We start from the raw sequence: 12,937 nt of genomic DNA on the forward strand, positions 1-12,937 counted from the left end.
TTTTAATCTTGAGATATTTTGAGACATCTATAGACAGATGTTTAGATCTACAGATATCCTAGAAAAATAAGTGCCAAAGTGCTCATTGTGTCACAGTGATAAACAAACATGATAGAGAAATGCTGTTGTAATAAATGAACTCTTATAAATGTGTAAAATTACAGAAAATGTTTTGGTGATCCAAAAATGTTCCTTCACTTTTTTCAAAGCCACCCAGTGGGTGGAGTCTTTGCCGGACTGATCCTGGACCCCGGGCCTTATGTTTGTGATCTAGTTCTCCTAATTTGTTGTTAAAGCCACTGCAGATGGGTAACAGGAGTTACCCATAAATATGGAGATTTCACTGGAGATTTCTTTCTCCAGAAAGAAAGGTTCCACATCTACATCTACAATAAACTATAATAAACCACCTCTATATAAACTGCTTATGTTTCCACCTTTAATAGCTTCTGACGGCCTTTCTTTGGACTTGAGAGGTCTATGTGGACCTAGTTGTGCAGTGAGCAGATGGACCGTTTGCCATCATGGGTGGATTCACCGTGTGACAACTCTTTACCTGGACTCTCTCGTGTCTCCTGCCACAGTGTGTCTCCTGTGCTTCAGCTCCTCGGAGAACTGCCTCTTTCCACCTTCGTTCTCCTCCTCCTCTCCATCCACCCCCCACGAGATCCTCCTGTCCTTCTTGTCCTCCTCTAATGACTTGGATCTGAGTTATGTGTGTTTGTGCGTTCATGTGTTTGCGTGCGTGTGGGTGGAAGAATCAGAGCATGCAGAAGGACACAAACATGCAACGGCAAGTGGCGTGCAAGAAAAGGAAAGACAGACTGTGATCAGCATGCACTTCTCCGACATCTGGGTTTAATTAGAGTATTAAAAATGATGGCTGTGGTGTTAAAAAGCAGCCTTTACAGTCACAACTGACCTGAGTCGTCCCCCGGGCCGTTCTGATTGGATAGACATGTAGCTGGTGCTACTGAGGCGGGAGGCACTGCTGGCACGGGAGATCGCCGACACGTCGCTCATATCGCTGTCTGAAGATCTGGCCGACATGTTGTCGCTGCTGCGCCTCTGTTCTGCATACATCTAAAGATGGAGGTAAAGTGAAGGAGGGTGGGAAGCTCAGTACATTTGTTCAAACTGAGGACGAATAAATAACAAATACATTGTTTATAAAGTCCAGAAGGAAGAGGTGAGCAGCGAATACAAACACTCACCTCCCGTTTGGTCTTGAGGTTTGTCTCAGGGTCATGGGAGGCTGAAGGCCGGTAGGAATGTACTTTCATCTGCAGCTGTCGGGCTCGCTCCTCCACTGCGAGGGCTGAGGCACAACATTTTTAAAAAGACAAAGGATATGGATAAAAGCATGTCACTGAGAAAAAAGCAAAACCCATGAAGAAAAATAAAATACACGTGTTTTAATTGGATAGTGTTTCCTGTGGATGCAGGACATGGGTTCTGACACTAGGTGGAGCATTATGTGCACTGGAAACTCCATCAGGAAGACTCAAAGACACTTTAGATCTGCACTGAAAAAGTATAAATTTCAAATTCCAATCCAGGTCTTCTGGGAATGCCGGATTTGGATTTATGGTTAGGTGAAATCCTACTTTAGTGTTTAAAAATTTATCTTTGCAGAGAAAACCAGTGAATGTGAACCAGAAGGACACACATATACTGTAATAGCACTGGAAAGTGAGGAAAACTGACATAGGCTAAAGTTTTAGAGGGACTAAAACCAAATTCCCTGAAGTTAATGCTTTCAATCAAACAGCTGTTAAACTTATTTTACATTTTAGAGTTGCACAAAAAATATAAATTCCCACCTGAGCGCATATTCCTAAACGCCACAACTGTGAGAACACCAACAACCCGGAGCTCTTTGGAAAAAGAGCCACTTGAGAGAATTTGGAAATATACTAAGACTCTTGGCGCCATCAGCAGGCAAGTGAGTGCTGAGAAATCTACCAGACAGTGACTGATGTTTTAAAGTCTGATAAAGTCTTAAAATCTAGCTAATTTCATGCAGCAGAAATTAAACTTAAGAATAATACTGTCATGGTCGTGGGTCAGGATAAAGACAAGCTGTGGAAGAGAGCCAGAGATTAATAATAACTCATAATTAAATGCAGAGAGGTGTATAAAAACACAGTGAGTGAAAAAGAAACACTCAGTGCATCATGGGAATCCCCCAACGCCTACACTTATTGCAGTGCACATAAAGGAGGAGTCAGGGTCACCTGATTCAGCCTTATCTGTATACTTTATCAAAAAAGGAAAAGTAGAGATAGTGTCTGTCTCCTGAATCCAAACTGGAAGCTGGTTCCACAGAAGAGGGGCCTGAAAACTGAAGGCTCTGCCTCCCATTCTACTTTTAAATACTCTAGGAACAACAAGTAGGCCTGCAGAGCGAGAGCGAAGTGCTCTAATAGGGTGATATGGTTCTACAAGGTCATTAAGATAAGATGGGACCTTTTAAATTTGATTCTGGATTTAACAGGAAGCCAAAGAAGTGAAGACAACATGTGGGGAAATATGCTCTCTCTTTCTAGTCCCTGACATTACTTGTAGGTTTTAGCTTGTTTGGTTTAGCTGTGTCTCCCAGGTGTCTCCACTCTTACTCACCCTTCTATGAATATATTGTCTCACTCTCCCCTTGTCCTTTGTTCAGTTGTCCCTTTTTGCTGTTTGTATCCTCGTTCTGTGTCCTTGAGGACGTTCTAGAGTTTTCTGGTAACTTATTCCCTGCAGTAGCTCTGTTTGGCATATGCTCTGGATTATTTTAGACTTTGCTATTTCCTGCATCGACGCCATTAAAGGCTGATTGTTTGATACTGTATTTAAGTCCGCAACTCACTTTTTCGCAACCACCTTTTCTCTAGTTAAATAACAGAATTTATCATTTTTAAATACATCTTTACCTTTTAGGAAATAAGGTATGAGTTGAATGTATGAGTTTTCCACAAATGTTTCAAAATAAAAGTCTTTTTAAGACATGTAATGTTTAGTCCAGTGAAACCCTGTGAAGGTTTTAATTTTAAACCACCAGGAAATGTTGAGTTTGTATAAATAGTGAAATGCAGTAATGTTAATAAAACAAGTGAAAGTGGATCAAAAATACTAAAATAAGACTGACTGAATTATACAATCACTATTTGATTATTATATCAAACAGACATAAAAAGACATTTTTTCTTCAGCAGTTAATGCAAATAAAAGTTTCACATTCAGTCTGACTTTATGAACTCTCTTACATGTAATAGCTAAATCGGTTTCATTAACGGTGCAGTGTTGTCCCTGCACACTCTGCTCTACACCTACAGTTCTAAACAGTATGAAAACTCCACAGTTTTCATACTGTTTATATTGTTTTTTTCAATCAAAGGAGTGCTGAGCAAATCTTGATGCACTTACTTTATGCTGACAGCTTCCTGAACTGCTTTCAGGGATTTTTGATAGGTTTGTTGTGTTGTCCTGAACTGTGTGTTTCAGGCTCTTTTTTTGAGAGTTTAAAAAATAAATTAACCCTTTTGACCCCAGAGGTCATTAAAACACAAACAACAAGAGCCAGTGCAACTGACTAAACTATGACTGAATTTTTTTCCTGCTGAGTCAAATCTGGAAGAATTACAGCTGCGAATTGTTAAAACAGGATTTTTTTAAATGAATGTGGCTGAACGTTTCACTCCAGCCTGGTGATTGTGATGTGGAGACTCATTATATGCATTTCCACATCCTAATCCTTCACTGTTGTGCTGCTGTTGGTGACAGAAATTGGAGATATTGTCTTTCAGGTGAAATTTAATAGCGCCGGGCTTGAGGGGTTAAAGAGTGACCATTTGTCATGCTTCAGTTCTGCTGTTTGAAGTGACCCAACACTGCAGTTGATCATTTTTACAGTCCTTCAAATGGCATCATGTAATTTTCAAATCTCACTCCTGGTGAGAAGGACACAGAGATTTATTGTACGCTAAACGTCCTAATCCGACAGATGAAAGACAAAATTCAGGCCAAAAAAACCTTAAAGGCACTGAAGCTGTGGGCATAGAGTCAAACATGAGCGCAGCCTACATAAGTGCATATGAGTTTTATCTACTCAGCACTCCTCTGCACTGACAATTTAAAGGCTGTTAACCCTTTTCAACCTGGAGGTCCCAGTACCTGGCTATAAAACACAATATGTGACCATAATTAGAGGGTTTAACTTTTAAGGGTGCAGCATTGAAGCTGGTAGAGCTGCAATCCCGAATTTTAAAACAGGTTCAGTCACTACAGTTACTCATTATTATAAGGCTCTCTAATTTTAGCCCGTTCTAATCATAGGGTGTCAATAAGTGCTACTCATCAAAACTGCTGTCAGTCAAAGAACAATACAAGGTGTGCTTTGGCCTTCATGCACTTTTCATTTGTCAATAAGCTCGGTTACTGTTGTGAAGGGGCGTGTTTTCCTAAATTTCAGGGTGTGAAGCAGACATCTGACAAACGCCACTATAATACACACTGAGGTGACGGCGCAGGGCTGTTGTTCTGATGTCACTGGTCCAGTAATGGGACAAACCTGATGCATTTAAAAATCCTTTTAGTTATTCACTTTGACAACAGTTTGATGCAAATGATTACAACTATCAAACTGTAGCGATACATGTTTTTTCTTATGAATTTTTCTCCACACACAACGCACCTTGCTCTATACTGCTGCTTTTAGCGGGGAGCTGAGGGAGCTGCCTGCCCCTGCGACCTGATGAGGGAGTCCCCGCTGGGGAAGTCGGGCTGCCATAAGGGTGTGCTCTGCAGGACATGAACACACAAGGAGGTGCGAAAATTAGTTATACATACATATAATGATAAAGAGATTAATCTCTCATTCAAGTGAGACCCAACACTCAGTCACAGAAGCAACAAACTGGGGTCAATGGTAAAGGTCAAAGGTCAAGATAGGAGAGAAACTGATCAGAATCATCAATGAAGCTGCAGGAGAAGCAAAGGAAGATTCACCGAGTGTGTCTGAGTATTTCTACAGATCCCCAAAATACTTCAAATACTTTATGTACAGACAATTTATAAAAATATCACATCACTTGTGAGCAACATATCATAAAGATCATACTGGGATATGGCTGATATAGGTAGTATCTGTGCACTCAGTGTAACAGAGAGGAAACCAGGTGAGGGGAGGCGGGGCTCTGGCAACAGCATGCACCTGTCCAGCCGTGGTGAGTTAGGACAAGACCCTGACAGGACTGTCTGGCCAAAGGGCCTCAGAGGGCCTCCTCTCCCTCTACTGCCCCTCAGGATAGAGGTGGGCTGGATGCGACTGCCATCAGCAAATAAAAAGGAATAAAAACAGAAAGATAGCAACTCAAAACAACACAAACAGTCTGTTTCAGTGGTGGATGGTCATATTAATCATGGTCTAATCGGCCCACCTGCAGTTTTTTTTTGTTTTTAATCTAAAGGGGCAGCCAATCAGAAAAAGTCAGCTTACAGAAGGCGGGGCTTAACATATTACAATTATGAAATGTAAAGAAAATCCTAATATAATACAAGAAAACAATCAAAAACTTGACCAGAGTTAAATTTATCTGTTTTGTTCTTCAAGGCCGTGTCATCATGCACCTCTGAACCGCTTTCAGCACTGCCTCTATCTTCAGCTCTATTTTCAGATCACTGATCTCTAATTTCACCGTAGAGTTTAGATGGAGAGCATCATCTTCTGGGTCAAACTGACTGTACTTTAATGTTTAAGATGATTAAAAAACAAACAAACTACACCCTCCCAAATAGCCTTCTATCTTCAGCAGAGAAGTCAGCAGGGTCCGAGCCAGAACCATGTTCACTGTTTTTTGAATTTTCCTGACTTGTGCATTGTGCAAGGTCTTTGAGAGAAAAGTTTGGCTCTTTTTTGTGATGTGTGCCTGAAGCAATCCAGAGGTGTGCAAGTACACAACACTGAAGGGAAGATTGGACAAACATAACTTTGCACAGAGAATAAAAAGTCAGTTTGGCTTCTCGATTATTAAAAAAAGGCTTTTTTTCTTGCTTAATTCCAAACATATAAAACACAGAAACCCAGTTTTTGTCAGCGAAGCTCCATTTACTGTACAAAACAAATCACAAATATGGATCAATGTGTTTATATCTAAGGTCTTTCTGAGGATTTCTTAGATTTGAACAAGAAAAAAAAATTCCACACATGACCAAAAGGAACAGATGGTTAAATATGATCCCTCTGGAGAAAAAGGAAGGGATTAGGGTAATGAGGTGGAAACACAGGTAAATGAATGAATGAATGAGCTTACCTGTCCCCCTCCAGGCTTTTTCTGCTGCCCTTTGGACAGTTTGGACCTGGAGAACTGTTAGACTGCCTGTGTTGGCACACAGCGGCCACAGAGAGAGAGGAAGAAAAACAAACACGATGTGGAAAATGGCGATGCAGAGAATGGCCCAACTGAGCTCTGGGCAAGAAATACTATAAAAAGGTTCAAACTCAGTCTTTCTATTGGTTTATGGAAGCTGCATAGCTGCAAAAGTGCTTTCAAGCCAGAGAAGTGAAGAAATTCAGAAGAGAGAAGCAGGTGCAGCACAACAAAGGAGAGATTATACAGCCTTAGACAACAAATATTTACAGGAAAAGGGTTGGAAGCGGTGCTGATCACAAGATCTACGATGTACATATCACTACAGGACAAGCTTCAGGCTACAGGATAGGCTTTCAAGTGAGAGTTCAGGGACGTATGAGCAGGCAAGCAGAACCGCAGCGTGTCAGGGGTCGGCACAGGGGGGTGGACCCGGTGTACCTGTCTTCCTCAGGGGCCACATGTTCTACTAAGATCCTGGGGCTTGGGGGAGTCGTTCGGGGCAAAGAGTTGGAACACCTGGAGGGGTGGGAAGGTGGGAGGGAGGAGGAGCATCCCAGTGGGAGAGAGGTTGTTAGTGAGGAAAGGGACAGTGAAGGCTGCTTTCAACTTCATGGCACAACATCAGGTAAAAGCTCCACAGAGACACGTTTCTGTGAGCAAACAAACTGACACGGTGGTAAAAATACCAGAAGAACTAGAATTATAATAACACAGTTTTTGTTGCATCTGTAAAATTAAACCTTCCTCACAGACTACAGAGGATCAAACATGGTGTCACCAGCTGTTACATCCCTATATGTTCCTAACAAGAGCTCGGTCAGCAGTTATACCAGCAATCAGACTCCACCAGGGCTCATGATAATCGGTGCGGACAGAATTTCTATGTGCAGTGAAGATGACAGCGATTGTCAGCTTTTTGTGATTCTGCTTTTTGCGGCTATGTGGACCTGCTCAATGGATTTCCAGCTTACAATGGGGCAGTTTGCAGCTGTGTTTGAAGAAGCTGGGATAAGAAATAGCATCGCCAAGTCTGAGGCCAGGATTCTCCAATGGGAAACGGTGGATTACTGGCTCAGGTAGAGACGTACAGAAAGGGATGAGTGTGAAGGTGAAGCTGTTGATTTACTGGCCGATCTCTCTCCTTATCCTCACCTTATTATTTGCAAATAAATAAATAATAAATGCACAGTATCCATGTTGCCATTTTTTCTGTTTACTGACTGCAGGGTGGAATCAATCTTAGTATATGACTCTTGGGAAGAAACTGAATAAGCATATCTGTAAATAATATCTGAGAGAAGCTGCACTCAGTTACGCTTGCTGGGACCTTTGTGGTTTATAATCTTATCTGTTCCTGTTTAACTCCTTCATCTGTCTTGGAGGTTAAACGAACTGAGATATGCAAACAACTAGATAGTTTGAGTTGGGTTATTTTTTTTAAATGAGGGTGTATAATGGCAAATTTACTCATGTATGAAAGGGGCACATGATGTGAAGGGAAGTGGAGACATGCAGCATCCTAACACCCAAAAAGTTGAATGACTCCATCAGAAAAAGAGTGCAGATAGAGGTGATGGTGTGCATGTTCTTCTGATACCTGTCTCTGTCAGTAGAGTGAAAGTCTGGTCTCAGACACGTGGTGCTGGCGCTCCTCACTCTGTCCAACGACGGCTGCAGGTCACTGCACCGCCACAACAGGGCAGCAGAGAGAGAAACAGAGATGCACAGGGACAGAGGATGCGAGGAGGAGGCGAGGTGATGAAGATGTTGACAACAGAAGGATGATGAGTGGGAAGGGGAACAAGAGATACAGCAGAAATAGTCAAAAGAAAGATAACAAAATAAGGCAAAGAGTGAAGATGGGAGACCACCACAGAGGGAGAAGGAGAAAGGATGAGGCGAGCAAGTAAAAAAAGGGAGGGTTGATAAGAGAAAGAGGGACAAAGAAAATCCAGAGAAAATCAGAAGAAAGGTAACAAGAAGTGAGAGACAAAGAGAGAAGAAGGGAGGCCATGAGACAGCGCATTAAAACGGTAATGGCTCTGATGCTGTGTTTCCATTTATCACCGCCAGTCACTCCTCGCGGCCTCGCAGAGTGAGACCACTCAGATGGGAGGTTGTCATGGGAACCAGGTCTACATGGGAGAAGGGACGATTCGTGTGTCTGGGAGTGAGCGAGGAGAGCAGAGCTCCGCTGCATGTCTGTGCTGTGTCACATCATGCTGCTGACAACAGCTACTATCAACAGATGGCCGGCTCGTTGCCATCGCATGACGTCGCACACGACGCTTTGAGGCCAAACGCCTGACACGGGCGGCAACAAGAGCTTAAGAGTAACACCCTGCTTTTACCAGCACACGCTCCAAAGGGAAAAAGAAGCAGTTCTGGGTGGCAAGAGGACCAATGGTGGGAGGACATGTGAAGTGGGTGTGTTCTTACCTAACCGTGACCTCATCAGTGAACCTGAGCACACGGTGTGTGAGGATGCTACGAGGCAAGGCGCTGCCCCCCTCCTGCCTGTGGGGCGGCTTGCTCTTTAGGCATGCGGGGAGGGTGGAGCTGTGTGCCAGAAACCCCGCCCACAGTGGGTGGGGAAAGACCCGCATGCAAAGAGAGGCAAAGGAAAACAAAAATGACACACACAACTGAGAGAAACAAGCCAAATAAGTGCAGGAAGGGGAAACAACATGAAATTAACAAATGAAGTAGAACATTTACATGGCAACATAAAGCAGGGTAGCTTTAATGCATCCTGTCCACAGCTTATGTAACAGCTCGATTAAAAGGCTTCCTGCAGCATCGTGCCCACGAGATGAGCTACATGCAGTCTGTGACTTCAGAGAGCCGAGTGTAGAGATTGTTCTCTGGTGGATTGGCCCCGCACACATACGTACAGGAAGATTACATGTAACACCAATTACGTAACACAATCTAAAGCTACAGAGGCGACATGTGGCGAGGAAACCGAGCTGCAGCAGATCTATAGGATGTACGCGCTGTTATCAGAGCAGAACAGACAAAAATGGAGGGAACTGCTCCTACATGAAATGTCCACATAAAACCCATCGTGTCCCCCAAAGACCTTCATGAAGCAAGTCTCACTATTTCCCCCGCACTGGTTACCTGGGCATGTCCCCAATCAACTGTAATGAATCTGCTTAAAGAGCTATACCTTTACTACCATCTTTGCTGCACTCAGATTGTAAGTGAGGATTTTTGAATGCTTCCCCCCTGTTTTTCAAACTTTTGGGGCTAAGCTACACCAAGTTATACAGAGTGGAATACATTTTAGCTTTTAAATTTTGGAAAGAAACTGAAATAGCATATTTCAAAAAATATACGAGCGTTTACTGTTCTGTGAAAGCAGTCAGAAGCAGGAAAAAGGGAAAGTAAGCAGATACTACATACATACACTCTCTGATTCCATCATCAGCATCTGAAAAATGATGTTACTTCGTGTGTTTTAGCCCATCAGCTGCAAAGCATCCTCAGGTTTCATTTAACCAGCAGTCATCATCAGGGTACTCTGGGAACTTCAACCCAAGCCAAGCTACAGCTGTTCACATCACTCAGGTTTTTTCATGAGACTCGATGGAGACAAACATCAGGTTCCTTTAAATAAGACTAAAACCACTTGTTCTGCTCTTTAGTTAAAGTTGGTCACTAGTGGACATTATGAGCAACCCTTCATACTAATACACAACAGGCAACAAGCCCTTGCTAGTACGCACTTAAATGGCACTGCCCCCAAGTTTAACCTGGTAAGCGGACACTTTGTGAGGCAAACAATGGTTTTGCATAAGATTACTACAAGTTGTGAAAGTTCTTAACATTAAGCAATCTCCATTCTCCACATTTCTACTTTCTTTTGTTTGTAAGCCTCCTAAGGGTCTACAGACAGGCTAACAGCCCATCTCGGCTTCATTTAGCCACAGCACTTTTAAACTAAATGCTAATGCCAGTGCTTACAATGTCAACAGCATGCCAGCGCTCTAATTAGCATGGAGGAAGACAGAAATCGAGTTAAAATGCTATTTAAATGTTCAGTGGTCTGCACTGTTACCTCGCAGTAAAAGGGGTCGAACCCAGGACGGGACTTTCTGTGTAGAATTTAAGTGGGTTTTCTTTGGGAGCTTCAGTTTCGCCATCCATCCAAAAAGTAGACGGATTAATGCTGCCTGTCTTGGTCTAGGACACTCTAGCAAAAGAGTGTTAATCTCGAGAGTTTCCTTTCTTGGTTAAATAAAAGTAACAACAGTAATTAAAAGTTTAGCAAGTTCAGTTTGTTTCTGCAGTCCGTCCAAACCATCGAGTAAGGGGAAGTCGCAAATAGCTAAACTGGTGTTACAATCATGCTTTTGTGTCCCTAAATGGATCCTTGGCCCTAAAAGTTTTGGTCACCCGTTGGTCAGCCCAAGCTGTTTTCACACATGAATATCTCCAGACTCACTGTTTGGTTCAGGTGAACTGCCCGTGCAAAGTGTGCAGAGTAGGTGAGCTCTGCTAGACCCTCACACGCAGCGTTACTAGAAACTGCAATTACTCCAATTGTGTTTCTTTTATGATTTGTAGTTGATGGGCTACACGTGTAAGATTAGCAGTGTGCTCATGTAAAAGATTGTGTAATGCAGATGGGAAAGCAACACATCTCACTGAAGCGGCACCATGACAAAGCAACTTGGCACACACTCCGACCACAGCACGCACAATCAGCACAGCGGCCTGGGAGACATATGGGCATTTATTGCATTGAGAGATCACTGCCACGAATAAATGGCCCACCAACTCCACAAATGAGTCTGGGAAAGCTGGACAGGCACAGAGAAGGGTTTGCAGGACTGCCTTTAATGCTAAAAGCTTACCTGTAAATGTCTTTATGGATACCGTTTACTAACAGGGGCATTTTGGGGGGGAGGGTGTTGCTGTATCTACCTATGCTCCTGGTTGTATGAGCGGAGGTCATGCACGTAAAGGAAGACAAGAAAAAAAGTGGAAAGACAATCCATAACTGCTGTTATGTAGAGAAGACATCCAAGGCAAAAAAAAAAAAACAAAATAAAAGAAATTATTCACAAAGCTTTGCCTTCTTTGAGGTCAGGTGCCGAGCGGGGCTCAAATCCCCGCATACACTGTTATGAGACAGTTGAATTTATGTGTGCTACAACTACTCGTCACACTTTTGTCTTCATGCATGTGCAGAAAAGCAGAAATAACAGACACAACCATAACCAGCATGTTCCTTTTGCATTAAAAAGGCCAACTTTAAGAGTTAAGATGGAGTTGTTAAAGTATAGTGAAAATGGAAATGATGACAGCTACTCTTTTTCTTTTTACCTGTTTGTGTGCAGGCACTCGGCACTCCCGCCCCGGATAGACCTGTGCATCTCCAGGACCTCACTGTCATTGGCATGACGATGGGTGAACAAATGAAAAACAACACAAAAGAAGAGGATGGCAACTCAGACAGGTAAAGTGAAGTTATGAATGACAGAAACCAGGAAATCATAATTCTGAGATTTCAATCAAGTCTCCGTTCAACAGCAGAGAATCCCATATGGAAAAGACTTAGAATAAACCTGTGCATACACTCCTGTAGTAAATGTTCATGTTTTACATACAACTCTTAAGAAAGTGGCATGCAACGCCACTACAGTGTGCACTTTCTATTTTGAGTCCAAAAGTGCATCTGCAATGAAAAGGGGGCTGTGCACTGTCTATGATGGCTTAACAGTAGAAAAGCTCTACACCGTCCACATTCAGTGGCTGCAGTAGGAAGAATAAAACACTGACCAACTCCCACTCTGTGGGCAGGTTTCACATGGGCGCTGGTGAGATCGTTCAGAATGAATCTGGAGTCTGCAGCTCCGAAATGGAAATTTCCATCATGTTTTTGGTGCAAGGTTGTGCAAACATAAATGCAGTTTTACATTTTATGTGTTTGGACTGTAGTAAAATACGTTTCTGTGAGTCATTATCATCAACAGCAGCAGCACATAGTATGGCAGCCGCCATTGTGACGAGGCACGAAGCACAGCGACCAGCTGCTTCCTCTCCACACGTGACAGTGTGTCATTTCCTTTCAGATGCACTGTTGACACTGTTGATGTATTTGTGGAAACTAAAATAATCTGTGTCTTTGCTTGAATAAGCTTGATTCCTGTTCACTGAGGTTCTTTCCTGAACTGCAGCAACTTTTTGCACAGCATTGCTCTGCTCATGCTCTGCATGGTTTGAATACATCGTCAGCACAGCGGCAGAAACAGCGGCATGTTCTTATCAAGCAGGGCTGTCACGTGTTCTGTTAAATTCTCTTTAGCTTAGAAGAGTTTAGTATTACGTGTCGTAAAAGGCTCAACAACGTTTGTTGTTGTTGTATTTTCACAATTTGCCGCGATCAGCGTGAGACTATTCGGTGTAAATAACTGTCTATGTAAACAGCCACACTCGCACACATTTAATGTGCACTTGATTTAATTTCCTACAATTATATTGCATGAAGAAACTGCAAAAAAGGCCACTTTTATGAGTAAACAGATTTAAAGATATAAAGGAGACAATAACTGCACTGCTGTAATCTGAAA

The 12,937-nt window shown here is 42.7% G+C and overlaps 1 protein-coding gene across 30 annotated transcripts in view; it reads right to left on the bottom strand.

The window, feature by feature from the left end:
• The window catches only part of rims1b (regulating synaptic membrane exocytosis 1b), an 83,450-nt gene that overhangs the window by 15,395 nt on the left and 55,118 nt on the right, over positions 1-12,937 (bottom strand). For 12 of the 30 annotated variants that reach the window (XM_026169707.1, XM_026169704.1, XM_026169706.1 and 9 more), the window contains 11 exons: positions 11,691-11,753; positions 11,219-11,296; positions 8,796-8,915; positions 7,954-8,037; positions 6,795-6,872; positions 6,297-6,362; positions 5,198-5,311; positions 4,679-4,785; positions 1,215-1,318; positions 923-1,083; positions 557-706 (listed from right to left, as the gene is read on the bottom strand). In XM_026169707.1, coding sequence (XP_026025492.1) covers positions 557-706; positions 923-1,083; positions 1,215-1,318; positions 4,679-4,785; positions 5,198-5,311; positions 6,297-6,362; positions 6,795-6,872; positions 7,954-8,037; positions 8,796-8,915; positions 11,219-11,296; positions 11,691-11,753 — 1,125 coding nt within the window. The remainder of the gene's footprint in view (positions 1-556; positions 707-922; positions 1,084-1,214; positions 1,319-4,678; positions 4,786-5,197; positions 5,312-6,296; positions 6,363-6,794; positions 6,873-7,953; positions 8,038-8,795; positions 8,916-11,218; positions 11,297-11,690; positions 11,754-12,937) is intronic. The other 18 variants (XM_026169721.1, XM_026169720.1, XM_026169715.1 and 15 more) reach the window with 15 other exon arrangements.

Source organism: Astatotilapia calliptera, chromosome 6, assembly GCF_900246225.1.
Source record: "Astatotilapia calliptera chromosome 6, fAstCal1.2, whole genome shotgun sequence".
NCBI lineage: Eukaryota > Metazoa > Chordata > Actinopteri > Cichliformes > Cichlidae > Astatotilapia > Astatotilapia calliptera.